The following is a 27508-nucleotide window of genomic DNA, read 5'->3' on the forward strand; positions in this document are numbered from 1 at the left end:
GGTCATAAATTCTGTTGTGTTCTTAGGTTGTTTCATGATTCCCTAATTACATTATCAGTTTTCAAAGGGGTAAAACTCTTTCAACATCTTTTTGGATTCTCCCATGAGCCTAGTATAATAGATGAAAATGCTATGGGTGCTCAGCAATTTCTTGATGAATGAACGAATAGATCAATCAATAATAGTTTAACCTTTTGTACACGGAAAATCTCCACAGGGCAAATATGGAGATACTATTGCAGCAAAACGGTTTCAAACTATGGGCTTGCTATAGCTTCCCTCTCCTTGGGTTTCTATTTTGAGTTTCAATAAGAAGCAAACAATCTTATCTTGAAAGGTAGATTGGGTTTATTTTTAATAAGAACAGCTGAATTGGGTGCTTGCATTTGTTTTCAAAATTTAATAACAGCACTAGTAAATTCCTGCACTCTACAGCAGCCTTCTTTCAGGTCTAAGAGAACAAAGCTTCGAGGTAAGTTTCCTTTGTGGTGTAAAAACAAGACCAATATCACCAACCTGCTTAAATTCATTGAGAGCCAGGAAAGGTCACATAGCAGGGGCATCTAGTGTATATGTTTTCAGAATCCAGTACTGGGCAGAGGACATGAAGGGAAACACCAGGTTCCTCGGAGCCACTGTCCTCAAACACGTGAGGTCCCAGTATTTATCACTGTTAACCTTGGTAAGTAAAAAAAATCACTATGATTTCAACCCCTTCTTCCATTCAGAACTAAAACAAAACAAAACGAAAAACATGTAAGTTAAATGTCATTGTTATGCCCAAAATTATTTACTGAATTGCAATTTATACACACACATATTATATATGTTATAATATATGCACTTTAATTTACTTTGACAGTTATCTGGTAGGTTCTGGCTAGTTAGTATTTTCCCCCTAGATTTAGCATTTGATCTTGTAACGTGAGTCAGGAAAAGAAAGGTATGTTTTGCTAAATACTTTTTACACCATGAAAATTGTCAAGGTTGCTATGGGGTTTGTTCTTGATGCAGCATCACTTAATCACCTAGACCCCCTTCTGGTTGGCCTTGTGACAATCCACAGAGCCTATGAGATGACCGCTGACGAGTGCCTTCTCTCCTGTCTCTCAGGCTGCAGCAGTCCTGAAGGTTGATGGAGGGCCATGCTATTCAAACAGCAGGCGTGGCTGAGACAGAAGCTCCTGGTGCTGGGAAGCCTTGCCGTTGGGAGTCTCCTGTATCTAGTTGCCAGAGTTGGGAGCTTGGATAGGTGGGTGATTAAATATATCCTTATGCCCATGTGACGTTAAGTGTTTCTTGATTTGAACTTTCTTAGGACATAATTGTAAGTCTATCCAATTGTTTTCCTCCCTCAAAATTCCTAAGGAACATGCTTTTCTGCAGTATTGATTTTGATTTATTGAGCCTTTAAAAGAAAGAGATCCAAGTTGCTCAAACCAAGGTGTTCCTCAAGATCCATGTGTATTCTGTGTGCACTGACTCTTGTTTTCAGAGAAGGGATGAAGCTGTGTACAGTAAAGATGCCATTTACTAGAGCTCAATGTGTTCTGCATAGATCTGGTGTTGACCTCCAGCCATAGCGAAACAGTGATGATATATCTATGTATCTTCATTTTGAAATTTATGAGTGGACAATTAATGTGCTATCAGAAGCATTAAAATTATGTATGAGCCTGTTAAGGAGCTCATCAAGTTTGCAATCCATTGCCCTGGAAAGATGGCTGCAGGCGTGGGGAGTTTTAGCTATGTTAATTAGCTCTGGTTTTCAGGAGCTGAACATACCAGACGAGGAGGCTGTCTCTCAGAGTAATTGCCCAGAAAGCAATGGAAAATCCGCAGAGAGGAAATTACAGAACTATGATTTGGCTCTAAATAGGCAAACAGTTGAGAGGTACTAGACCTGCAGAAGTCCCAGCAATATGAGCCGGCTTCACATTAAATGCTTCTGGACTGTTCTGAATCCAGCATGATTGGCAAGGACAGAGAAGTTAATTTCTGAAATATGAAGGTTCTTTCATTGCCCTTTAAAATTAATTATTGCACTGGAAAGAATGAAGTATGTTCTGCAAGCATTTAATTCCTATTGTCAGTAAACATGCAGCTACACTTTAAATGAAAATATCTTCCTTTCAGTTTTCCTTTTCCTTCCGAAACTTAAACTAATCTACGGACATTACCAGGGTATTTTAAAATACTATAGCAATGGTCTTTGTTTTCCTTTGGTCAATGTCAATTTTGACTGGTAAAGTGAACCCCTTTGATGCTTTTCAATTCAAAATTCCTCAGTAAACTTCCCACTCACTAGTTAGTTGTGACCAATGGGAAAAGTGTATTGGAGAGCTTATCACTGACCTTAAGTAGTTTCCTAAAGTAGCACTTAGTTATTAGCAGAAAAAACTTGAAGTGGTACCACTGTCCTGTGTCCAAAATGGAACTTTTATGTCAAGTTCTTCCCAATACCTCTAATTAGCTTCCAATCATTTACTTTTTATTTAGTAATTGATCTGATGATCATTAACACATTAGTTATTTAGCTGATGATTCTTTTCATTTTTAACCCCATCTCTAATGGGATAGCTTTTATAAGAAATTAGATTGCTTGGTGGGCTCTCTCAAAACCTCTCACATTAGAGTTTGAGCAGACTGTGTTTGAAATTGTCTGGTGCTTACTTCAGCCCATCGTTTAGTTACTGAAGACCTGCTCTCTAGGAGGGAGGCTGAAGTTACTTCTACTGTCCCTTCCAATACTAAAATTCTGTTTTTAGTCTGGGGCCCCTGCCCAGAACCAACTCTTCAGGAAGTGGGGAATAATGTGATATTTTCTTCTATCCTCACATTCTATCTTGAGTTACGGAGTCCAAAAAGCAATCGTTCTGCAGGGTATGATCTCCTAGAGTAGAAGGTAGAAAGAGGAAAGAAATGAAGGGGGAAAATGGCCCTTTCTAGAGGTAGGGAAATTCCATTTCAGCTCAAACAGGGCACAGACAGACTATCCATGTCACCCTCTGGCAGCCAGGGTTTTTTTGTTTTGTTTTAAAAGATGACCGGTAAGGGAATCTTAACCCTTGACTTGATGTTGTCAGCACCACACTCTCCCAAGTGAGCTAACCAGCCATCCCTATAATAGGGATCCGAACCCGTGGCCTTGGTGTTATAAGCACCACACTCTTCCAAGTGAGCCACGGGCTAGCCCTGGCAGCCAGGGTTCTGAGAGAGAGTTAAGTCCTACAGAAAAGGATTCAAGTGACTATTTCCTCAGTTCTTCTAAGGATGGTACTAGCATCATTCTAGATGCTTAGGAGAGAAGTTTATCAATTTGTGCCTTAGGCAATTAGGGTTTAATTCTTAACCAGAATCCAAGAAGAGCTGAAAGATGATTTTGTGTTATCCCAATCAATGTCACAATTGAAAAAATCTTTGGAAAAAAAAAGGAAGAAAACATCTTTGGCTATGTATCTAATGATAATTTTATATCTTCCATGTAGAGCCCTAGCATATTAATCCCACTAACAAATTGATAAAACCAAAATTCATGTTTCTCTAAAATATTAAGTGTGGTAAACCCTATTTTTAAAAATAGTTTCTATATTTTCATATTTTCCGCAATAAGCATGAGTTTTAAACATTATGAAAGAACAAACACCACAAAAAGTAATATGTGTTTATATTTTTCCTTAAGCATTGTGATAGCTGTTTAAACAGACTAAGACCATTCCCCTTAGTTCTGCAGAATAGGCTGGGCATGACCTGGAGGTGGTACCTTCTTTCAAGGTACCTTACTGCATCTTTTTTTTCTCTCAGAAGACAAAAAAGATGCAGTAAGGTACCTTGAAAGAAGCATGTGACAGCCTCATTGCCACAGAGAGGGAGACACTGACTCCAAATTATTAACATAACTGGAAATTTCCAGTTGGAGAAATTGGTTTAACAGCTATTTTGACTAATATTATCCTCTTTTACCAAGAAGGCTAAATGCCTTCCCAGATCAATTTAAGGAAATTATAATGAGTTTCAATTGAGTTTCAGACTATACCAAAAAGGAAACTCAATTTTCTACCATGTATATTGGCCAGGCCAAATTAAATAGTCACCAATCTGATATCATTATGACTCTTACCACATCTTTCTCTCTGAGATGAGCAGAGGTGGTTGTTCATTATTCCGGATAATATTAATAATAATATTCAGGAAGTGGAAGTTCTCCTTTCTGTCTCCATCAATTGCATTCCTTCTTTTATGAGCTCAAGTCCCTGATTTAAATGGGCTTGGCAATGAGAACCTGAGGTTTCTGGCCCCATCAAGACCTTGGTGATTTCTGGTGCCAGGTGTGGTAGATGATATACAGTCCTTGCTGATGGCAATTGGGTTTGTTCCTACATTCAGCAAAGTGAGAACATAATCCTGACCTCATTAGACAGAAAGAGAAAGAGGAAGGAGAATTATAGTACTCTTCTAGCTATCCCCAAGGCCAAGGGCAAAAATTTTCATAGAATGAAAAGCTCAGCAAGTGCCAAGATCAGAATTTTGCAGGCTGATGATGCAAATAGCTGAGGGCAGAGATTGAGACCCCTTTTTAGATTACATCTCAAAGATTTTAAAGAGCTATATGAATGCTGCTGAGCTGTAAGAAAATAATATGTGAAACTGGAAACACATGGCCTTCTAGCTGCCCTTCAGCCTCCCAGCTGAAGATTATAATCCCCTGCCTTTCACATTTTCTAAATGATTTTAACTGGTGAGCTGTTAAAAAACTATTAGTATGGCTGGTGTCACTTGTCTATCCTGTGCTGTGAACATAAGTACATGCCGTAGTCAATTAAGTGCTTGGTGAATAAAAATTTTAAGGAGCACTAATAAAAAAATGCCATCAATTATGTGTGCTCCATATAATACAGGGTGGCTTAAAATAAATTTCCCACACATATGTTCATTATGGATTGCAGCAGGCTGGGAACCAGTGGTTTTACTTATGCATTTAAAGTCAGTCTGATTGGGGAACCGGAAAAGTGAGAATTTAGTTGCAATGAGCTCCTTCAAGTGTCTGTCTGTTGCTTGCAGGCTACAACCCATTTGCCCCATCGAAGGCCGATTTGGTGGAACCCGCAGTCAGGCTGAATTCCCACTCCGCGCCCTGCAGTTTAAGCGTGGCCTGCTGCACGAGTTCCGGAAGGGCAACGCTTCCAAAGAGCAGGTTCGTCTCCATGACCTGGTCCAGCAGCTCCCCAAGGCCATTATCATCGGGGTGAGGAAAGGAGGCACGAGGGCCCTGCTTGAGATGCTGAACCTCCATCCAGCAGTGGTCAAAGCTTCTCAAGAAATCCACTTTTTTGACAATGATGAGAATTATGCCAAGGGCATTGAGTGGTATAGGAAAAAGATGCCTTTTTCCTACCCTCAGCAAATCACAATTGAAAAAAGCCCAGCATATTTTATCACAGAGGAGGTTCCAGAAAGGATTTACAAAATGAACTCATCCATCAAGTTGTTGATCATTGTCAGGGAACCAACCACAAGAGCTATTTCTGATTATACTCAGGTGCTAGAGGGGAAGGAGAGGAAGAACAAAACTTACTACAAGTTTGAGAAACTGGCCATAGACCCTAATACCTGTGAAGTGAACACAAAATACAAGGCAGTAAGAACCAGCATCTATACCAAACATCTGGAAAGGTGGTTGAAGTACTTTCCAATTGAGCAATTTCACGTTGTCGATGGAGATCGCCTCATCACGGAACCTCTGCCAGAACTTCAGCTCGTGGAGAAGTTCCTAAATCTTCCTCCAAGAATAAGTCAATACAATTTATATTTCAATGCTACCAGAGGGTTTTACTGCTTGCGATTTAACATTATCTTTAATAAGTGCCTGGCGGGCAGCAAGGGCCGCATTCATCCAGAGGTGGACCCCTCTGTCATTACCAAATTGCGCAAATTCTTTCACCCTTTCAATCAAAAATTTTACCAGATCACTGGGAGAACATTGAACTGGCCCTAAAATAATATGTCATACAACACTATGTGTTGTGCCTGGAGACACACAATGCCTCCTCTAGATTAAAATATGCACTTTTCCTAGACACAGCTATCCAAGTCATTTTTCCATGTATACTTGTACATACTCAGTGTGTGACCAAATATAAGATCAGTTCTTTTTCTAGTGAAAATTTACAAGAAAACAATTGCTGTCTGCTTAGTTGCATCTCTTAAGCTATTTACAAAAAAGGGTTGTTGGTACTGGGGAAAATTGACTGCAGCTATTCTCAAAGAGTTAGTCTTCCTCTGATTCAAAATTTGTCACCCGCCATTTTCATAGATTTAAGCCAAAAGATGAATGTGTGAAAATGTACCAATAGCTGTGAAGCTTCAGGAAGTAGAGGATTCACTTATGCATTTTTTTTTTTCCTAAAGGAAAGCTGGCTCTTTAATTCAGATCCTGAATTGGTGCCATGAAAACAGAAAATGCTATTTTCTTATTATTTTAAAGAATGTCTTTTTTCATAAAATTGACATTGTTCCAAAGTTCCTGTGCTGACTTTGCACTATTGTTTTCTCGTATGGACCATGGTGTCACTTGTAGCATGTCAATCACACATTGGAAAGTCAAGTCCTTTTACTTCCATGTTTTATGTCAACAAAAAGAAATGTTGTGTACAAAGTGTATATTGTTATAAATACTGGTTTCACACTAAGTAATTCTATTTTGTAAACTGAATATGGCTATTTAATTTATTGTGAAAATTAAATTTATTGTGGTATTTAAAAATGGAATGGATTAAAAAATTACTCTGTGAATTTTTTTTTTTTTTTTTTTACTCATTTTGTTTTATGGGCCCCCTGCTGGTTTCCAAAATGGAAGCCATTTCTGTGCACATGAGAGCACTTGGAAAGATGTGCTTCTCCACTGGATTTCTATACCCTTGTGAAAATGTATTTATGAAGTGAGGTTGAGTATATTAAAAAAAAAGTCTCAACCATCTGGAAATCGAGTATAAAAGCCGCCTCAAAGAACCCTAGGTGCTGCTCTGCTACAACTTCGTAACACGTAATTGACTGGCAGTTGCTGCCTTGTTAGGAGAGAGACAAGGAATCAAGATATAGAAGAATCTCAGTTTTATTTGAACCTCTAATCAGAGTCAAACCAGTAGAGAAATTAAATAAAATAAGATTAGAAAACTTGTGTGGTCTCTTTACTGAAAGCTGCTGATGCTTCAAAAATGAATAGAAGCTCAGAACTCTCTTTTAGATGAAAATATATCAGTCTGCTCAGAAATGATCAAATTGCTTAGTGTTGCTATTACTAACATAAACATATGGCTCATATTTCCATCCAGAGAAATTAATGTTAAATTGGGTGCCTCACTAACATCAGATACACTGTATTATGCTTAAATATAATTTAGAAAAATGTGGAAAGAAGTATCAACAACAGCAAAAAAAAAGATGGATTTTTCACAATCACAGTTGCTCATCCCGTGGAAGATATTTGAGAGAGTTTTGTTCAACATCATGTTGAGAGTGCCTAGAGAAATCAGCAAATTACAGTGGATTCCCCTTTGATTGTAATAACTGTTGATTTTCTCCACGAGTTTGTTTATACTGTCCAATGATTTGATGGAGAACTTTTCTCAATAAATAGCCCTTTCCCCTCCCGTGTCAGTAAATATTGCTTCTCATGACACAGCCTTGGTAATCATTGCTGCTGTCTGAATTAGCAGTGATGCTGTTCTCTCAGCATGAAACAGGCATGACACTAACACACACTGGAGGCCGGCTTCTCACTCCCTGTGCAGAACCTCTGGAGTAAGAATCTCAGGTCTAAATGTCAGTCACTTTTCCCCTAAGCCAGGAATGAAGTCTGTTTGAGGAACCTGGTAAATTTCCCTGTGCCTCAACCCTCAGCTAGTAATCAGAGCAAACTCTTTACTACATTCAAGGAAAAAATAATAATCATTAATTTTATGAAAGTATTCCTAGAGCCCTACACAGGTAATATGGTTTTATACCAATGACTGTCAAATTCTGCCCCGTTGGAACACTGATGTTTCAAAAACTCAGCCTAGGTTTCCACTGATACAATTGAAAAATGGCAGTCTTTTTCCCAGAGGAGTACCAAAAAAAAAAAAAAAAAAAAGGTTAATGAATTGAAACTTCTCTTAACCTTTTCCTGCTGCTACTAATAGTGTATATCAGAGTTTATTCTAAGATTGTTTCACTTATGCCAACTTTTAAATTTTGTTACTTTTAGCTAAATAAGATACTATTTCTTCATCAAAATTAATTTTTTAAAAAGCACTGTAATTTCCAGTTCTTTCACTTCCTAAAATTTTGAGAATTGTTTTAAATTGTGAAGCCTCCCCATAGAGACCCAAAGCAAGAGGCCTAGCCTGGAAGGACTTTTTGGGTGGCAGGTTTCATTTCACTGAAAAAATATCACAGCCACTGCTGATCAAACTAGGCAGAGAAACAAAAGTGCTATGACTTAATAGCATAACTCTCCTGGAGATTCTAAACCTCCTGGTTCAAAAAAATGTCTCCTGTTGTCATCAGACAAGCAACGGACCTCTAGAGAAATCTTCAGCTCATTACAATAGCTCCACTAGGAATCTCTTTAATAAGTTACTTCTTTTACATCACGACCACCTTGCATTCTTTCCCGAGGCTTGGTGGCACCATATGGCTTTGTGAAATGGTTCTAGCTGCAAACAGAAAAACTGTTTAAGCAATGGTGAAGTTTCTGCTGGACCATAAAGCTGAAACTACACCATTCTGGAAGTCAAATAATTCCGATTATAAGTATACGAGTAGCCCAAGAAAGGGAGAGATCCCAAAAAGACAAAAGATAAAAGAGACATACAAACCCATAGATGGACATCCCCAAATTCCAGGTCCATCACCTACCTGCCTGAAACACACATAAACCCTCAATTGATTAAGGGACTAACTTTTCTTACTAACTGCAATGTACTATAAGAGAATCTAAGACATTTCGGTCCTTAGTTAATGTATGTTAAAGCAAAGACTTGTAAACCCCCTCATAATCCCATCTGACCTTAGATTTGGTACCTTTTATCTTGATGGACCAGTGAGAATAGTCGTTAATTGGCAGGCCAGTTCCTATTTACAAGGCTGATGGAGCCTTGTGAAAGTGCTGCCTGGGGTGGAGCACCTGGTTCAAGGGCCCTCAAGGACATTTGCAGAGCATCATCTGGGACACTGAGACATGTTGCTGCTAAGGGAAGGTGGCAACCAAGGACAAGTGAAGTCCAAATCCCAGCACTGCCAATAAGCTTTTGCTTTGTCTAATTAGCTGTGTGCTATATCGTATTGCCTTCATAAGCCTTAATTTGAGAATTTTCCAGGAAAGGAGAGTTTCAAATGATTATAGTGTCTTCCGGCTGAAGTCTTTTGTCCTCTTTCTGCACACTCAGCAGCCATTTTCCACTAAGGAGAATAGTCTACAATCTAAAGAAAATAAAAAACTTTGAGGAAAACATTTCCCCTAAAAATGACTAAATACAGCAAAATCTTAGCAATTCAGGCTAACAAGGTGAGAATATAGAATATTTTAAAACAAATTTATTGCAATTATTACCAAGTAAACAAAGTCCCAAACTAAACTAATAGTATATTTGAAAATATCCAATGGTACCTGCTTTACTGAATAAAAGCCTCTTAATTGGCATATTGTTTTGGTTTTTTTTTTTTCCCAAAGTAGTATTACTCAAGTATTTCAAAACAGTCTGTCCTCTTAAGTAGGTTATGCAAGCCCCTTTGCATCTGTGCATCAATTTTTATAGCACACCTTTGTTTTATAGCAAGTGTAAAAATGAAATTTAGGACAAAATATCATTTGGTAAGGTTCTAATTAATGGTGCCTTACTACATGTCTTACAAAAACAACTTCTTTACATTTGAAATTTTTAAGATTTCTTCCCAATTGCATTTTATTGCACCTTTTAGGAAAAAAGTGTATTTCATACTGATTAGGAATGGATTGGGGAGTTGAAAAGGCAAAACTGAGCTGATAGCAATATGCATCTCCCATAGAAAGCACCTGATTGGTATTCCAAAAGCAAGTGCCTCCTATCTAAAGGCAGTTCAGTTGAAAAGCAATACCCTTTCAGTCACATCAGGTAGGCAGTAACACACTTGGTAGCCTATCAGGCTAGTTACATTGATGAATTTGTGAACTATATTAGTCTACCAGGTTTGGGGCAGCTGTTTGTTTGTTGGTTGGTTGGTTGGTTTATTTTAAAGATGACGGGTAAGGGGATCTCAACCCTTGGCTTGGTGTTGTCAGCACCACGCTCAGCCAGTGAGCAAACTGGCCATCCCTATATAGGATCCGAACCCGTGGCCTTGGTGTTATCAGCACTGCACTCTACCGAGTGAGCCACGGGCCAGCCTGGGGCAGCTGTTGATGAAAAGGTTTATTGTTATTAAACATACATGCTATCCCCTCCAAAAACAAGCCACCAAGAAAGTGAGTCCCAATAGACAGCTAACACTGTTTCAAAGAGCTAGCTTAATCCTGCATATTTCTAAATGCACAATCCTCTGTTTTGCATTTCCTTTTCCCTAATGATATCACAGAGCAATCTTCAAGGCTAGCTGCAAAACTGCCTGTTTCTTCAGTAAAGCCACACTAAAACTCACCCAAAGGTTTGGAGGTATAAAAGGTATAAAAGAACTTTGTCAGGTAACCTAACTCCAGGTCCTGGAAAGAAATTTAATACAACCCTTTAAAGGTTGAGACTTTCTGGCAACACCAGATGACAATATCACTCCTGAAGCAGAATTAGTGTTGCAAGCATGTGAGCCACAGTTCAGAAACTGTAGGAAAAAACAAAAAACTCAGCCTGGAGGAATCAGGGGAGGCTTCAGTGAGTCTGAGCTTAAAGATCATAGCATCTCACCAGGCAGGAAAGCAGGAAAAGTCTACTTCGGGGTAAGAGAAATAGTGGCACAAAAGCATGAGGTATGAAAGAGACGAGGAAAGCCAGTAAAGCTGGAGCGTAGGTCATAAGGAAGAGAAGGTAGAAAGTAAGAATGGAAACTGTACCAGAGCTTCCTTGGCCTTACGCAAGTCCTACCACCATACACCTGATGGGACCCCGCTAGGTCCCCTCGGGTCTGCACCCCAGCTGGTCCTTAGAGGCTAAGGGTTTAAGAATGAAAAAGAGATGATAAAACTAATATCCCCAAAATTTTCTTTCAAGGGAAAAAAGATCAAACCATTGCTGCCCGATAGAACCATCATTTTTCTTCCCACTCTTCTTTATTTTTCTCTTTGGTTCTCTCATGTCTCTTCATGGCCAGTAGCTTTGCTGCAGCTGATGTATCCTCCACATCTGGCTCATTTTTCCCCCAGGAATAAGGAAATGGTGTCTTTCCAAGCCCAACATTATGGGTATACTGACTGTGGAAGTCGTATGGTCTCCTTGCTGCTGAGCTGCCTGCTACAGCTCCACCCATCCTGAGACCATATCAGGCGACACGGGGATGAAAAGGAAACCAAGCACAGCGTACAAAAGCATTTTCAAAAATGGCCAGGAACTATATTTGTTTCATTGAAAACAAAGCAAATACAAGCTAAACTTTGTGGGTGAAATGGGCAAGTTAACTTGTCTTGTTGAACTTAGCTTCCCATTAAATAGAAGAATCAGAATAGTTGATGTTTAAACTCCTTCCTTAACATTTCACATTCTGTGAAAGTGATTATCAAAGCATTTCTTGTGACACTGAGTGTCCATAGAGTTGGGGACATGAAGGTGGAGGAGGAAGGAGGGATCAGACTCAGTGTTCCCTACTGTGATTGTGCATGCGGTCTCTCCAAAAAGCTTTGTACCTATGATTTTGTCTTTAAGACATATTCTATGTCACCATTCCCTTGGAACTGAACTTTCCTTCAATTCAACCATATTCCCAACTTTAGCTTCCATTTTACTTGTCCTTTCCTGCATTAATTAACTTTTGCCACACAGCAAACCACCCCCAAAACATTTTACTTAACTCATGATTCTGTCATTCAGCTGGGCAATTCTTCTGGTCTAGCCCAGCATGTCTTCCTCCTGCTGGCCTGTCACATGTACCTGTAGTTTCTGTCTGGGCAACTGGTGACATGATGATCTAAAGTGGCCTCTCTTAAAGGTCTGGAAACTTGTGCTGCTATTGATTCGTGTTAGCGGTTTGGTGACAAAGCTGCCTGGGCCGTGTGTCTCATCACTTAGTAGACTCACCTGAGATTCTTCACATGGTAGTCACTTCACATTTCCTGTCTTCTTACAAGTCCATAGAATGTAGTCTTGATCCAGAAAATCTGAAGTCTCCAAAGATTGGAGCCAGGAGCCTCAGTCTTATCCCAGATCTGTCCCAGCATCTCCTTCATATTCTAAAGAATAACCAGAGGGCCGAGCCCGTGGCGCACTTGAGAGAGTGCGGCACTGGGAGCGCAGCAGCGCTCCCGCCGCGGGTTCGGATCCTATATAGGGATGGCCGGTGCACTCACTGGCTGAGTGTGGTGCGGCTGGTCTCAAAAAGGACAAAAAAGAAAAAAAAAAAAAGAATAACCAGAGAAGGCAAGTCCCAGTGTGCAAGCACTTTTCAAGCATCTGCTTCCATCACATTTGTAGTTGTCTCACTGGCCATGGTATGTCACAAGCCCAAGCCCAGAGTCCATGTGAGAAGAGAGCCCATAATTGTGTAGAAACAGGAAAGAAAATTATTGTGGCCATTTTTACAAATAATTTACTACACTTTTAAACCTTGATTTAATAATGATGAAAATTATAATATAGTAATAATTCACTTTATAATAAACTTTATTTTCCTTAACTCCTAAAGAAATACATAATGATAATAAGAAGGGTGGTTGGCAGAATAATGTCCCTCCCACAAAGAGATCCATATCCTAATCTTAGGAGTATGTGTATATGTTACCTTACATGGCAAAAGAGACTTTGAAGAAATGATCAAGTTGAGGACCTTGAGATGGGAAGAGTATCCGAGACTTTCTGGGTGGCCCCAATATAATCACTTAAGGGTAGAAGACTGAGGCAAAAGAGGACAGTTGGAGGGATGATGATAATGGAAGAATGGGCTAAGACTTTGGGGACCTTCAGAGAAATGCAACATTGCTGGCTTTGAAGATGGGGGAAAGGGATGGTGAGCCAAGGAATGTGTGCAGCCTTTAGAAGCTGGTAAAGGCAAGGAAATGGATTTCTCCTAGAGCCTCCAGGACAGAACTCAATCCTGCTAACATCTTGATCTTAGCCCAGTGAGACCTGTGCTGGACTTCTAAACTTATAGAAATGTAAGGTGATATGTTTATGTGGTACTAAGCTGCTAAGCTTGTAGTAATTGATTACAGCAGCCATATAAAATTAATACAGAAAGTAAGAGGAAATGTAATGCTCACACAACAACATCCTGTTTAACCGTCTTATGCTCCTTCACCACGAATAGGTGGTGGGGCAACAGCCATTGACCAAAAAAGGCATTTCCAAACAAAGCAAACACAAGTCTTGAAATTAACAAAGGCTACAAATTTACAAAGGCTGAACAGGCCTAGAGAATGCAGGCAGAGTGACCCTCCAGGAGACATCTCCTGGTGACAGAAATGCAGAGAAAGCCTCATTTCTCTGGGACACATGCACTAAAGCTCAAAAGATTGAAAAACAGTTTTAATGGTAAATTTCAGGTAAGTTTATGGCAAAGTATAGACTTAATTGCATTTTTTAATATCTTTAAATTATGTTTTTTATGCTGAAAAGAGAAACCATTTCCTGTCTTCTTACAAGTCCATAGAATCTAGCCTTGATCCAGATAAACTGAAGTCCCCAAAGATCAGAGCCAGGAGCCTCAGTCTTATGCCAGATCCATCCCAGGATCTCCTCCAAATGGCCTTGAAAATTGTTCTTTGGAAAAAACAAAGACCTGAAATTCTTTTTCCTGGCCTTAATGAAATTCAAAGGCATTTATTGATCATCTAATATGTTCCTAGCTCCTGAAGGATCTATCAAACAGCTACTAAAGTTCACTAGGAAAGCCAGAGTTGGGGGTGTACAAGAATACAGCCCTCCAAAATTCCAGCCCAGGGCCACTTGTCAAGAAAAGTCTCTAAGAGGCAGATATTACTTGTATCTGCCTACTTCCTAAGAGGATTTGAGGGGGTAATTCCCTAATTAAAATTTGTTTCTAATCTCTTTCTAATCTTATTTTGTTAGCTGCATTTTAACCCCTTGTACTTAATTAACCTTGAATAGTAACATGTATTGAATCTGTATAAAAATATGAATTAGCATTCATATTAAAATGTACACACATTTAATACACATGTAATATGTATGGACATATATATTTGTATTTGTAAGTCTGTTGAAACAAGCTAATGATAATGGTTCATTATAGGATCAATTCAAACTATTCTTTGCTAGGGATGACTGTCAAATTTGCACAGCTGCCTTTTAAAGATTACATTCTAAAGGTATGAGAGTCAAGCCAAACAAAGTGAGTATACATAAAAGAAAAGAAAAAACTCAATAAATTAATATTTCAAAAGCACATCAACTGATCTGGAAACAGTTTGATAAAAGAACATAGCTTGCCTAAAGTGTCACTACACCTAGTATAAGAAGTTTTAGAGGTAAAAAGACATGTGTCTTCTAATCCAAGGATACCGAAAGCACTTGCACAGGAAGTATTATACATGCAACCATTGTATGTGTGTGTACAGGGACATGTGTTTGTGAGTGTGCATGTGATTCTCAGCAATTCTCTAACAGTGACTCATCCTCTTGTGATTATCACATTACCTTTCATCTTGCCCATCACCACAAAGTCTTCCACCTTGGAATTATATCAGATATCTTTGGAAGTTCAATTAAATTTAAAGGTAAATTTAACAGCAAAGTAGTTATCATTATCTACATCTATTGTGCTTGTGTCCTCCATTAATGTAAAAACAGTGTTAAATTAGTAAGTACACAAACCCAAGCCTAAAACTCTGAAAGCGTGGAATTAATAACTCTCTCTGGGATCCTGAAATGTCTTTGGGAAATCCGAGCTAACAATCCAAACATTCCTGAAAACAAAAGGTGTATGATGTGAGAGGTCAGAAATCATAGCGACAGAAGAGCCCTAACACAGAGACCTACTGAACATTATCTGTGTCTATACTTGCAGTCTAACTAGCTGAAACAGCCACACAAACCTTTATTTTAGATGGAGTTTGTTGAAGTTGGTCAAATTATTAGTTACTATGTGATCATCCTCAAAAAGTTACTTCCATCTTTTCAATTTCTCCTTCAAACAATGTCTTTGAAATATTTGGAGAAAGAACTTACAGATTCACCATGTGAAAACAATTCTTTTTCAATCTCTTTGGCTGCCTCATGCACTACATGGGCCCCAGTCCCTGCAGTGAGCTCCCAAAGCATTTCCAACATCCTTGGGAGCTTCGTAGCTCTGTTGACACAAAAGCCATTCAGCAGCACAGGGCACCTGCCAAGGGTGGCTGCCTGTCCTGGGGAAGTGCCAGATACAATTTGGTGGACTCAAAGAGAAGTAGATAGCCCATAGGACACAAGGACTCTGGAGAATAATAGGTATCTACATACATACAACTTCCCACTCATAGATTAGGAGAAATACTCACTTTTATTTGCTTTGACACATTTAGGAACTCATTACTAGATATTAATTAAAGAATAATTAAAGCTAATTATTTGAATAAGGCTCTGTATTTACAAATGAAATAACCAGACCATGGGTGATCCACTTATTTCTGTTCTCTCATGGTGGCAATAACCGCAAATTGAAAGTCATTCGAGGAGTCTAGTTGATTATTTTGTCTCAGTTGATTGGTTACATCATATAGACACAGACAAATTTTTTAGGAATGTACTTTGATGCATGAATACTTCTAGAAAATTCACCAAATGAAGAGGCAGCTGCTGTGAAATAGATGAAAAATTCTTGGCCTGAATATACACCTAAGCCAATAGAGCCACATCTGTCAAGGCACAATGGATAACAAAGTCAATATCTACCCACTGAACTGCTTGTTTCAGTATCTCACAGGTAATTCAAAAGAAATGTTTATGTCAGTTTCTACCCCTCATATGACTAAGGAGCAGACAGAGTTGCAGAAAGCCTCAGTGGCCTGCCTAAGTTCATGCAATGGGCAATGGCAAAGCTGGGACCAGATCCTAGGATTCGGGTCCCCACCACTCCATGGAAGCCAGCTGTTCTCATTATGTTTAGTACCTTGTTAGGATTACATTCAGGAAGAATTGTGTTTTGTGGCAATTCGTAGTGAAGAAATGTGTACAGTAGGAAGGAGGATCACATTTATATCCTGAAAGTATGACATAGAATCCATCAACATCTAGGTTTACAATACAAGGGCAGGGAACAGGGTTTCTCATGCCTTTTCATGCCACAGCACATCCATAGAATGTGATAATATGTGTTTGGTAACCTGGAGTACATATCAAAGCTATTATTACTGGCCCTGGAGACTCCTTCGCTGCCCAGACCTTGCCAAGCTGCTCCAAGGGCATCCTCTGAGGACAATAATTTATCTTGGCATATCTCTAATCTGTTCCCAACGCACGCAGGTGCCTTGGCCCACAGATGGGAAACTCCACCATATTGTAAATATCCTTTTAATTATTAGAATTAAGTGTGAAAACTGAAAATACCATGGTTTCTTTGGTTTTCACTGTTCTTTACTGAAGAGGATATCAAGTAAAGAAAAAAATGCACAGATGCTGAAAATACAATGGTGTACCTGGTTTACAAAGAATGAGGAAATGAGAGCTTGAAGTTGCCTGATGAAGGGTGAATCCTTTTCTTTCGACACTTGCTAGTTACAATAGTTCTAAAATAATGGCTCTCAGCTCCGCAGATATGAATCACCTGTGGAGTGTTGAAAAATGGATGCCTCAATCATATCTCCAAAGATCCTGATTTAATTGGTCTGGGCATTAGATTTTTTATTTTTTAAAGCTTCCAGGGTAATTCCAATATGCAGCCCGAGTTTAGAATAGAGCCACTATTTTAAAACATAAGCGTTGACCTTATTGCCTTAGTAAATAATAGCATGATTAAGATAACGGTGTCTTTGTTTGACATTTCTTCTGTATTGCAAGCAATTTTAGAACAAATATTATGTCATCTACTCCTCCCTATCCCTTGCAAGGCCTAGACTCACACCTTACATCATAGTTAAGTGATTAAAAAAATTTTGCAAATGAAAAAATTTATTTATTTATTTATTTCAATATTATCTAGAATCTTAAAAGTTTATTATTTGCCAAACAATAGTTTCTGATGCAGAGTAATACTCAGAGACCACCAAATATGGATGATCTTAGATATATGCATTTAGTGCAGGGCCCATCACAAGGGGTGCAAGGAGGGCCATTTGCTCCAAGCCTCACATTGACAGAGGCCAAACTTAGACTAGTGATATTGCCTCCAAATGAGATTAGACTGCTGATCCTGACAAACTGACATGTGGCACATATTTTGATATATCTCATTTTAAATGTACCCAGAGCCTCAGAAAATGGTGGTGGGCCCCTTGACCTCTGAGAGTCAACCATCTCATACATCTGGACCTAAAGTCATTCACAGAAGGACTGCCAGGATGGAGGAGGTGCCTTTTTAGTGTATGCACTTTGCTTGTCCTTGTCAATCAGATTGAGAAACAAAAGCACAGGATGCACAGGTCTGTGGGAGAACGCACTTTTGAACAGAGCAAATGCAAACGGGAGAACAGGTGCAGGAACGCTAATCCATATTCCCATGAAAATGCTCAGTTTCAATATTCCTTTTGAAAAAATGTAGCCTCTCTAGTCAGTTGGTCACACTCCAAAAGGAATTAAGCTTGAAAGATAACAGAACTTCAAAAGCCAAGTTGAAAAGACCAGACCCGAGGCTGCGAAGGGCATTCAGAAGAGAGAAGGGTTTTAACTTGGCTTTCAAAGCATGTTCTCCCTCCTCTTTGAAAGTTTCTGACACTTTTGGGGTTGCTGAAGATGTTCCCGCCTGTGACGTCTTTCATCAGAAAACCATGAAATAAAAATCTTTCTCCAGTTAGAATGGGGGGAGAAATGTAAAAGTAAGTTAAAGTAAGTTGCTTCTTGTTCCGCTTCTTCTTGAGCCTAAAAGTCATCTCCAGGAAAGTTGCTTGAGCCTTATGTCACTGCAAATTAGCAAGATGCACTTTCTACTGTCAGTGGAACTGAGGCCCCAAACAAGTGGTTCCCGAAAAGAAGCAGAGCCTCAGCAGGTTGCCAGCAGTGTGTCTCTATGACCCACTTGCCAGGGTTGGCCAAAGAAACAGAAGGAGAAAACCACGAGGTAAGAATAAGGTAAGACAAGTCTCAGTAATTACACCTGTACCTTTTTCAGGCTACTTCCTGTACCCATAATCCCCTGTTGTCTTGCATTTACCTGGGTGATCCCTGCTGAGCCTTCAGGGCTCAAGTAAGAATCATTCCATTTACTATCACATGCCAGACCTGATGCTAGGCACAAGGAATGTGAAGTTCACAATGTAAAGGGCTTACCCTCACGGAGCTGTTTGCCAGACTCAATGCTGGGTCCATGGAATATGACAATGCACAAGCTACCTACCCCCCAGCAGCTGCGAGCGGGCTGATTGCTTATATTAGTCCATTTTCTGTCTCTAGAACAGAATACCTAAAATTGGGTAATTTATATAGAAAAGAGGTTTGTTTCTAACAGTTTTGGAGGCTGGGAAGTCCAAGGTTCGGGGGGCACATTTGGTGAGGGCTTTCTTCTTGGTGGGAACTCTCTACAGAGTGCCATGGCAGTGCAGGGTATCACATAGCAAGGACTGAGTGAGAACATGTTTTCCCATGCTTTCTTCCTCTCTTCATAAAGTTGCCAATCTACTCCTGATAACCCATTAACCCATTAACCCATTAATCCATGAATGGATTAATCTGTTTGTGAGGATTCTGTCTGATCTAATCACCTCCCAAAGGCCCCACCTTTCAAATACCATAGTCCCATTTCCTATCCTCTTAACACTGATACAACAGGGATCAAGCTTCAATGAGTTTTGGGGGGACATTCAAACGATAACACTGCTAGACACAGGACATGTGACAGTGCACAATACAAGATTCCTACTCATAAGTACGTGTGTGTCAGGCTCCATATGGGCAAAATGATGGTGCACAATGGAAGGTGCCTACCTACCCTTAGGGAGCTGACTTCTCTGAATGCCAACCCCCAGGCCAAAAATTGCTTCCAGAACCCCCATTTATACCCTGATAAACACCACCACTTTTGATTGAAATATTTTCAGCATCCATTTCCCCCATCGACTATAAGTATGTTCAGGGCATCAGCCACAATTTACTTATCCCCAGCACAGCAGAGCGACCTCAAAAAACCAAAATCACTGCTACCAGTGACAACATAGATATGTGTTAACTGAACCAAATCACTAAATTTTGCTCAAAAAATGTCAATGAGGTTTTAGAGAAACATTTTCTTTGCTAACATTCTATCTAGTATTTTTTCATCAATGTTCATGGGCGATAGTGGTCAATAGTTTTCTTTCCTTGTGCTGTCTCTACCTGCCTTATATGAGGGTACTTCAAAAAGTTCATGGAAAAATGGAATTGAAAGATAATGCAAATCTTTTCAGGAACTTTTCGAAGACCCTCGTACTTGTTTCATAAAAGCAATTAGGAAGTTTTCCTTTCTTTTCATTGCTCTAAAACAGGTGTCAGCACATTTTTTCTGTAATGGACCAAATATTAAATATTTTATTTATTTATTTATTTTTTTTTTTAAAAAAGATGACCGGTAAGGGGATCTTAACCCTTGACTTGGTGTTGTCAGCACCACGCTCAGCCAGTGAGCAACCGGCCATCCCTATATGGGATCCGAACCCGGGGCCTTGGTGCTATCAGCACCACACTCTCCCGAGTGAGCCACCGGGCCGGCCCAATATTAAATATTTTAGACTTCATGATCATATAGTATCTGTTACAGCTCTTCAATTTTGCCCAAAAGCAGCCCTAGACAATGAAGAAACAAGTGGGTATGACTGTATTTCAATTAAACTTTATGAAAAAAAAAAAAAAAAATAGGTGGCTGGGGCTGAATTTGGTCTGTGGGCCTTAGTTTGCTGACATCTTCTCTGGAATAACTTATGAAGCATGTGGACTATGTGGCTTTTGAAGGATTGGTAAATGCTATAGAGTAAATGTTTATGTACCCCCAAAATTCATATGTTGAAAACTAATCCCAAATGTGATTGTATTACAAGGTGGGGCTTTCAGAGGTGAATAGGTCATGGGGGCAGAGCCTTCGTGAATATAAGGCTGTAGATTTGATGTCCCTTCTCCCAACCTCACTGAAGCTTAATTCCCCCTGTACCTGTTGAGGGTGGAAAATCCCATTATGATAACTGAAAGGTGGGACTTTGAAGAGGTGATTAGATTTTAGGACCATGCCGTAGGGAATGGATTAATAATGGTAGTCAGGGGTGTGGTTCTGAGGGCTTTAAAGAAGAGTACATGAGAGGTTAGTCTCTTTCTGATCCACCATGATTCTGCCTGTGAGACCCTGGGTCACTGTTGCCACCACCTAGGCCTTCACCAGCTGTATTCCCTGAACTTTGGACTTCCCAGCCTCTGAAACTGTAAGCAATAAATTTCATTTTTTTATACAGTACCCAATTCCAGATATTTTGTTATAAGCAACAGTGCCCTTATTAAAAGAGACTCCAGAGAGGTCCCTTGTCACATCTACCATGTGAGGAGATGGCAAGATGATGCCAGCTATGAACCAGGAAGTAAGCCTTCCTCAGATACCAAATGTTCCAGGACCTTGATCATGGACTTCTCAGCCTCCAGAACTTTGAGAAACAAATTTCTGTTGTGTATAAGCCACCCAGGATGGTATTCTGTTACAGCAGCCTGAATGGACTAAGAAAATAGAAGAATGCCCATTCCTAATCTTAATGGAAAAGCCTCTAGTGTTTCCTCATTAAATAAGATCACAAGATGTTACAGGTTCATCTTTTATTCTCCCTTCCCAAGATTTGGAATGAACCATCTCTCCAAGGAGAGAGTACCACCTCTCCAAGGAGAGAGTACCACATTGTTTTAGCTACAGAGGCTTTATAGTATGTTTTAATGTCTGATAGAGGAAGTTTCCCTTGAAGTTTTACTTTTGTCATATTTCATGACAGGATATTTTTCATATTTCCTTGGATGATACAATCACAGAATGATGGTGAAGACTAAGAGGGTGCATGACCACAGTCAGAATTGCTCACAAGAACAGGAGCTGGGAGGAGGAAGCCCAGTTCATCAGGCCAAATGCAGGAGCTAGGAGCTTGAGTGTGGCAATATTGTGACCCTGGGTCCTGGCATGGCCTCAGTTTGGTTGGGGAGGCTGAGAATCTAACACTAGTGATATAAGGCTCTAGCACCAGTGAATCTGTGTGCAAGGGAAATCCTGAGTCCCACTCATTCTGGGTGGCAATTGGTAGCAAGGGTCCCTATACAGGAAGATTAGCCTGGTAAGGAAAAGACAAAGCCCTAACTATAGAAGCTCAGGATCTCAAGACTTACCCACAGCCCCAGGAGAGGGAACAAAGGAGATCCCTTCAGCAGAGCTGCCAGACATCTGAGGAGGATACTGAGATGCCAGAATAAGGCCCAGGATAAGTTACCAGAGCTGGAGTGCAGGGCAGAGCTGGACATGGGCCAAGTGGGATTTAGGCTGACCTCCAAATGTCAAGCTAAAGCTTCTAAGTCCCTCTTGGCTAATGTCCCAATTGGTCCCAGAGTTTCCAAGTAGAGTTAATTAGTCTGACTTTAAAGGACAATGATCTTGGAAATAATCAAGGTTGGACACTAGACTTCAAGTCTTGGTGGTTTTCCCCAATTAGCTAAATGACCTTGGACAGGCCACTTTACCTCTCTGGGCCACCAAGGGAATTGAATGAGATTATGTCTAAGACTCTTTCCACTTCTAAGAGTTTAATTAATTAACACATTTAAGAGCAAAGGGAACTTATATTTCACCAGCACATTCTGTGTGCCATGCACTCTTCCAGACACTTTACATACATTAAAGGGAAGAAAATTGATATTTTCTGTTACCAGTGGCGTGTTGGTAAATGTTTAACAACCAGATCTCTGGTGGGTGAGGGAACCTAGATTTGTAACACTTGCCAGTATCTGTGGTATAAATACTCCCACCATGGTTTCAAGCTACTACCATGTAGTCACTGAATGCAAAGTTGGGAAGAAATGTGCAATGGAACACTATTATATGGTATTTTTATTATACAGACATAATATATTTGAGTAGCCTCATAGTGAAGATAATAGTAAAATGTAATAAAATTATTGGGAAATGATAAGCTTTGAGCATTTGTCACATTTGTTTCCAATATAATTTATTTAAATGTAAGTATACATAATTTTTAATAATGCCCGTATTTAACAACTGGCTTTCAAAATTTCTAATATATTAATCAGTTCTTGAAAGCTTGTATAGGCCAGCTGCAACACACCACTGGTTGACTGCCAAGTGCCATGGTTGGCATTTTAGATACATTCTTTCATTAATCCTCACTGTGCCCTTTTGAAATAGCTGTTATTTTACAGATGAATAAAAGGATCCCAGAAAGGTTAAATAACTCGCCTGGAATCACCTAGCTACACTATGGTTGTGTGACCTCTACTCTCTAAATCCCCAATTTCTATTATACCACACTGTCATTCATATAGTAGAAATTTGATTTTAAATTATTTATTCTTTATCTAAGAGAATAGATTGTGTCCATATAAGCCAGGGTCCTCTCAATTCAGTGAGTTCGTGAATATTGATATGTGCTTGAGTTCATTGACAGTGAGTCAGTTTGTTTACATTAACCTGGATAAGATGCCAACATTAGGCAGGATTCAACCTGCACAGTGTTGTAGAGAGGGACTGTAGAGCGCTGACTACCCTGTATTAAGTCTTCCACCCAGAACACTGGGAATTACCTCAAGCTATCCTCTCAAATTCCTTAAATTAATTCCAACTCAACAAAACTAATTTCTTTTCTTGCTATGTGATAGCCTGTGTTGACATGGGACTCTATAGAGAATTCCCACACAGAAAAAGGCCCTCATAACATGCATCCCCTGGACCTTGGATTTCCCAGCCTCCAAAACTTTAAGAAATAAATTTTATTTCTTTATAAATTACCCAATTTGGGGTATTCTGTTATAAGCAACAGAAAACTGACTAATACAGAAAGTCAGTTCTTTTGAACAATGAGCCTTAAGATAAATACTCAATAACATTTCAACTAATATTTTCACCTAATTCATAATGTTTGTTATTGTAATTTTTTTGGTTCATGGTCATTGTTTCTTCTTACAAAATAACATGATGGTTCTTTCTCTCTAATAAGATAGAATATAGTAAAGTTAGAATAGAAGCCTCTAGGAACAAAATAATTTTTAAAAATTAATAATACTAATGCAGAAAAGGAAGACAGAAGATGGCAGAATACATAGACCCCAGCATCACCCTCTCCCATAATCAACCAGTTTACAACTATTAAAAATAACCAACTGCTAAACTGGGGACACTAGAACTCAAGGGAAGAGAAGAGACCTACAGAGTTCATGAAGGCAGGAGGAGCCACTGAGAGAGAGAGAAAGGATCATTGCCACCGTTTGAGCCCCGTCCGCTTCAAGTCTGGCCCTGGTGAGCACACAGAGCAAGAGCTGGCAAAAGCTACTGCTGTGCCCTTCATATAAAGTTGCTTGGAGGCGGCAGGGGAGAAGAGGGCCTGGGTGGCTCCCAGGCCAGCAAGTGTTCCTGTGGACCCACACAGGAGTGAGAGGCCACAGACAACAGAAAAAAGGAGACACTCAGAGGCTGGTGAGTCATTTCAAGGGACCGGTGCATGATCCGTCTCATGGGAAGTGTTTGGAGTGAAGGCATTGGGGGAGACAGGCCCACTGGGAGAACACTGGGACACAGCATGGACAGCTGATCTGCTGTCCAATCAGCACAGGACCACTCAGTGGAGACTGGTCAGGAATACAGAACTGCAGGGAGTGCAGTTTGCTGAAAAGACTCAGGCCTAGACCAGAGTTTCCACACAACCCAGGTGTATTAGACCTCATAAGACTCATAAGTGCTTACAAGGTCAGCAATTAAAACCTGAGCTGCACAAAAAAAAGCCTTCCCCAGGGAATCAGCAGCAAAGCAGCAATTTAGCTCAACCACACAGCTCAAGTGCTGGTTCCAGAGGAAGTTCCCCCATTTTAGAAGTAGCCAAAGGACAACAAATTAGTTCCAGTGCAGAGTTTAAGTGGTGGGAACAATGAATAATCCAACACAGAACAGAAAGAAAAAACAAATACCCCCACAGATTAGAAACAAAGTTCTGATACTAATAGTAAAAGTCTAACACCGCCAAAGAACACCCATAAAACCTAGAATGCCCGGAAGCCTCCTGGACCATGAGCCAGGGCGGGGGGGGAGCAGGAGGGGGCACAGCTGAGGGCCTCAGCCACCCCCATAGTTTCCACATCCAGCCCAGTGATGACCACTGAGCCACCAGCAGAAGCCTCTTGGGCTCCCCTGCTGGAATGAAGGGGGTGCCACACACCCCCCTCCTCCTTCCACCCTATCCCACTACCCCTTCCCCTCTTCTCCTGTCCAACTGCTCCGCAACATCTTAGAATGTAAAGAAAATAACAATGATAATTAATAAATTTAATAAAATAAAATCCATAAACATGATGAAAATTTAAAAAAATTAATAATCATTTCCCCTAAAATAGAAAGAGCTTACAGAATGTATTTTATAAATCAAAAAAGTTAGTTGATACTTACTAGGTAATATTTAAGTTTTATATAATCTTCCTGAAAGGCTCAAAGGCAATCGTTTTCAATTATGAGTGACCAGCCTTATCAGGAGGAAGATACTAAAATTAATTTGTATCATCTATTATGAGCAACGATACATTTAAAAAAATATATTGACACTGCTATGAAAAACATTTTCTCCATCAGTGGTTGGTTAAATTATTTTCACATACCTTTACCATAAAGTCATTTTAGGTCTCACAAACAAGGAAATATATTACTTCTAATCACAGCATTAGTTTAAAATGTTATTTTTCCCTTTGTGTTGCTGCAGACACCATGCAGGAAACTTTAAAGACTGTGTGCAGTCTAGAAGCCTGATCTGATATCGAATGTGCTTTCTCTTATCTTCACGGTTCCTGCTTCTCAGTCCCCTACCTTCGGCTTTATGCTTCTTTTATTCTCTCTCTGAACCTTTCATTTCTTCCCTGCTCTTCTCTATTTCTCTCCTGGATTCGGTAAGGGAGTACATGGAAGGCAAGAAAGGAAAGTGGGTGCATATCTTTGATCTCAGGGTACCCAGAGCCTGGCACCATGCCTAACACGTCAAAAGGAGCTGAGGAAATGCATGAGAGGGTATGTTATGCACGGGCCAGAGAACCCTTATTCTGTACCCATACCTTTCATGATGCACTTTTATATCCAAGAGTTTTTTGCATTGAAATAGAGGACAGAATGAACAGATGGAGTGAGGAAAGAAATAAAACAGAGTAACAATAGGTTGGTGAAGAGCATGTAAACACATTTTGTCTGCTTCCCTCTTGTTTTCAGCATTAAACCAAAGGTTCACATAGTTTGGATATGATAGGCAGAATTATTCTATGTCTATATCATTGGTGTTATTGAGAAGAAGGTAAGATTTACTGAACCAGGTCATCACCCACTTGAAGCAAACTGTTTAAAATAACATTGAGTAAACTCACAACTTAGGCAAAAAGTAACAAATTACATAGTTTTTATTTTAATAATGTACAAAGCCAAAGGTCAGGCAGTTGTAAGAGACGTATAGTGCCACACTTTACTGGTGATACTTTTAACAACTTCAAAGATCCTTAAAGAAGGAAAAGTTGCAGACATTTAAATGAGAATGAAAAAACATTGTTTTTAAATGGCAGGTGAATTTGGAAGTTTGGAAAACTTTCTGGACAGTAGTTTACAGTTTTTTAAATGTATTTAAATGAGGTGGAAACTGACAAAACTGAATCGTTTTGGAAAACATGCCCAAAGCAGACAAGGAACAGACGGGAGTATTATGCCAGTGAACACATTGCACGCTACTTAACTTCAGTTTGGGGATGGACCATTAGCCTAAAGATGAGAAAGGAAATGAAAAAAAAATGTTTAACTCAAAAGGAAAGAAATAAACAAGCTAGCTACTTTCAGTGTATTCTGCCTGATTTTATTTCAAACAGCTCTTTAGGAATCCAAGTACTTCCAGCTTCTGCAAGAGGGCAGTGGAACCATCTTTCTATTCCTCAGAAGGCTCATTTCCTCATAAAACAAGAGAATGAACAAGGCTGCAATGTCAACATTTACTAGTCACATTACCAAAATTAGTGTTAAGTCATTTAAAAAAGTCCTGCTTGGACAAATTCTTAGCACAACATTTAAACACCAAGGTGATTTAATTGGGGTAACATCAGCTAAGAATTTAAGAGAAATTCTTGAGGAATTGAAATTAGATAACAATAGTAAAAGACCAGAGATGCTCTAGATTCAGAAAATTGTAGACTGGCTAGTTTAATTTCTGTTCTAAAGTATTAGGTTTTATTTTTTGAAGCCGATTGGGAATACTAATGGACAAAGCTTCCCATCATTGAGGGAAACTAGCTCGGTTGCGGGAAAATATGGTCACTCTCGCTAGCAGAGGTAATAAGAGATGTCATTTGAGGATATTATAGCTGAGGCACACAAAAAGGAAAAGCCAACATCATAATTAGATCACAAAGAATATGAGAGCATTTCACACTCAGAGTAAAAGGTGTGAAGGGCAAAGTCAGGGAAATGCTGGTAATGACACTCCAAGCACTCAGTGTTAACACTCAGATGCAAGACATAAAGATGCTGTAAACTTGGATTCTTAGAAGGTTCTGGCAGCAGCACCTTACATGTGAAATTGTTATGTACTGAGGAGCAGTTTTTATTAAATATAAATAATAGATTACAACTTTCCTGAAAAACATGATAGACAATATAATATTAAGAACTATGACTGAGTAAGGAAAATTCAATCCAACACAAAACTTGGTAAGGCAGGGCTATTTCTCATCTGTACTGTCTTCTTAAGAAGGTGTAAGCAGAATTTTTAAAAAAATGTCTAGAAGTTTTCGAACAAAAATAAATGTCCTATATTTCTTGTCACAGACTTTTACGCTAAAAATACGCATTTAGTGCGGTGCTGATAACACCAAGGCCACGGGTTCGGATCCCATGTAGGGATGGCCGGTTTGCTCACTGGGTGAGCGTGGTGCTGACAACACCAAGTCAAGGGTTAAGATCCCCTTACCGGTCATCTTTAAAAAAAAAAAAAAAAAAAAAAAAACTCGGGAGAGTGCGGTGCTGATAAAAA

General features: G+C 39.5%; 1 protein-coding gene across 1 annotated transcript; it reads left to right on the plus strand.

The window, feature by feature from the left end:
* Window positions 1-1111: 1111 nt before the first annotated feature.
* Window positions 1112-7659, plus strand: HS3ST5 (heparan sulfate (glucosamine) 3-O-sulfotransferase 5). The gene is made up of 2 exons (XM_008589570.1): window positions 1112-1252; window positions 5062-7659. Exons 1-2 carry the CDS (start codon window positions 1146-1148, stop codon window positions 5993-5995), a joined length of 1041 nt encoding a protein of 346 aa, XP_008587792.1. The 5' UTR covers window positions 1112-1145; the 3' UTR covers window positions 5996-7659.
* The last annotated feature ends 19849 nt before the right edge of the window (window positions 7660-27508 follow it).

The sequence above is a fragment of the Galeopterus variegatus genome, unplaced genomic scaffold, assembly GCF_000696425.1.
Source record: "Galeopterus variegatus unplaced genomic scaffold, G_variegatus-3.0.2 Scaffold5527, whole genome shotgun sequence".
In the NCBI taxonomy this organism is placed as follows: domain Eukaryota; kingdom Metazoa; phylum Chordata; class Mammalia; order Dermoptera; family Cynocephalidae; genus Galeopterus; species Galeopterus variegatus.

What these genes read in the sequence shown, in the direction of transcription:
- HS3ST5 (XM_008589570.1), top strand. Translation starts at nt 1,146, where the DNA reads ATGCTATTCAAACAGCAGGCGTGGCTGAGACAGAAGCTCCTGGTGCTG. An exon ending in AGAGTTGGGAGCTTGGATAG is followed by an intron (nt 1,253 to 5,061) that starts GTGGGTGATTAA and finishes TGTTGCTTGCAG; the next exon opens with GCTACAACCCATTTGCCCCA.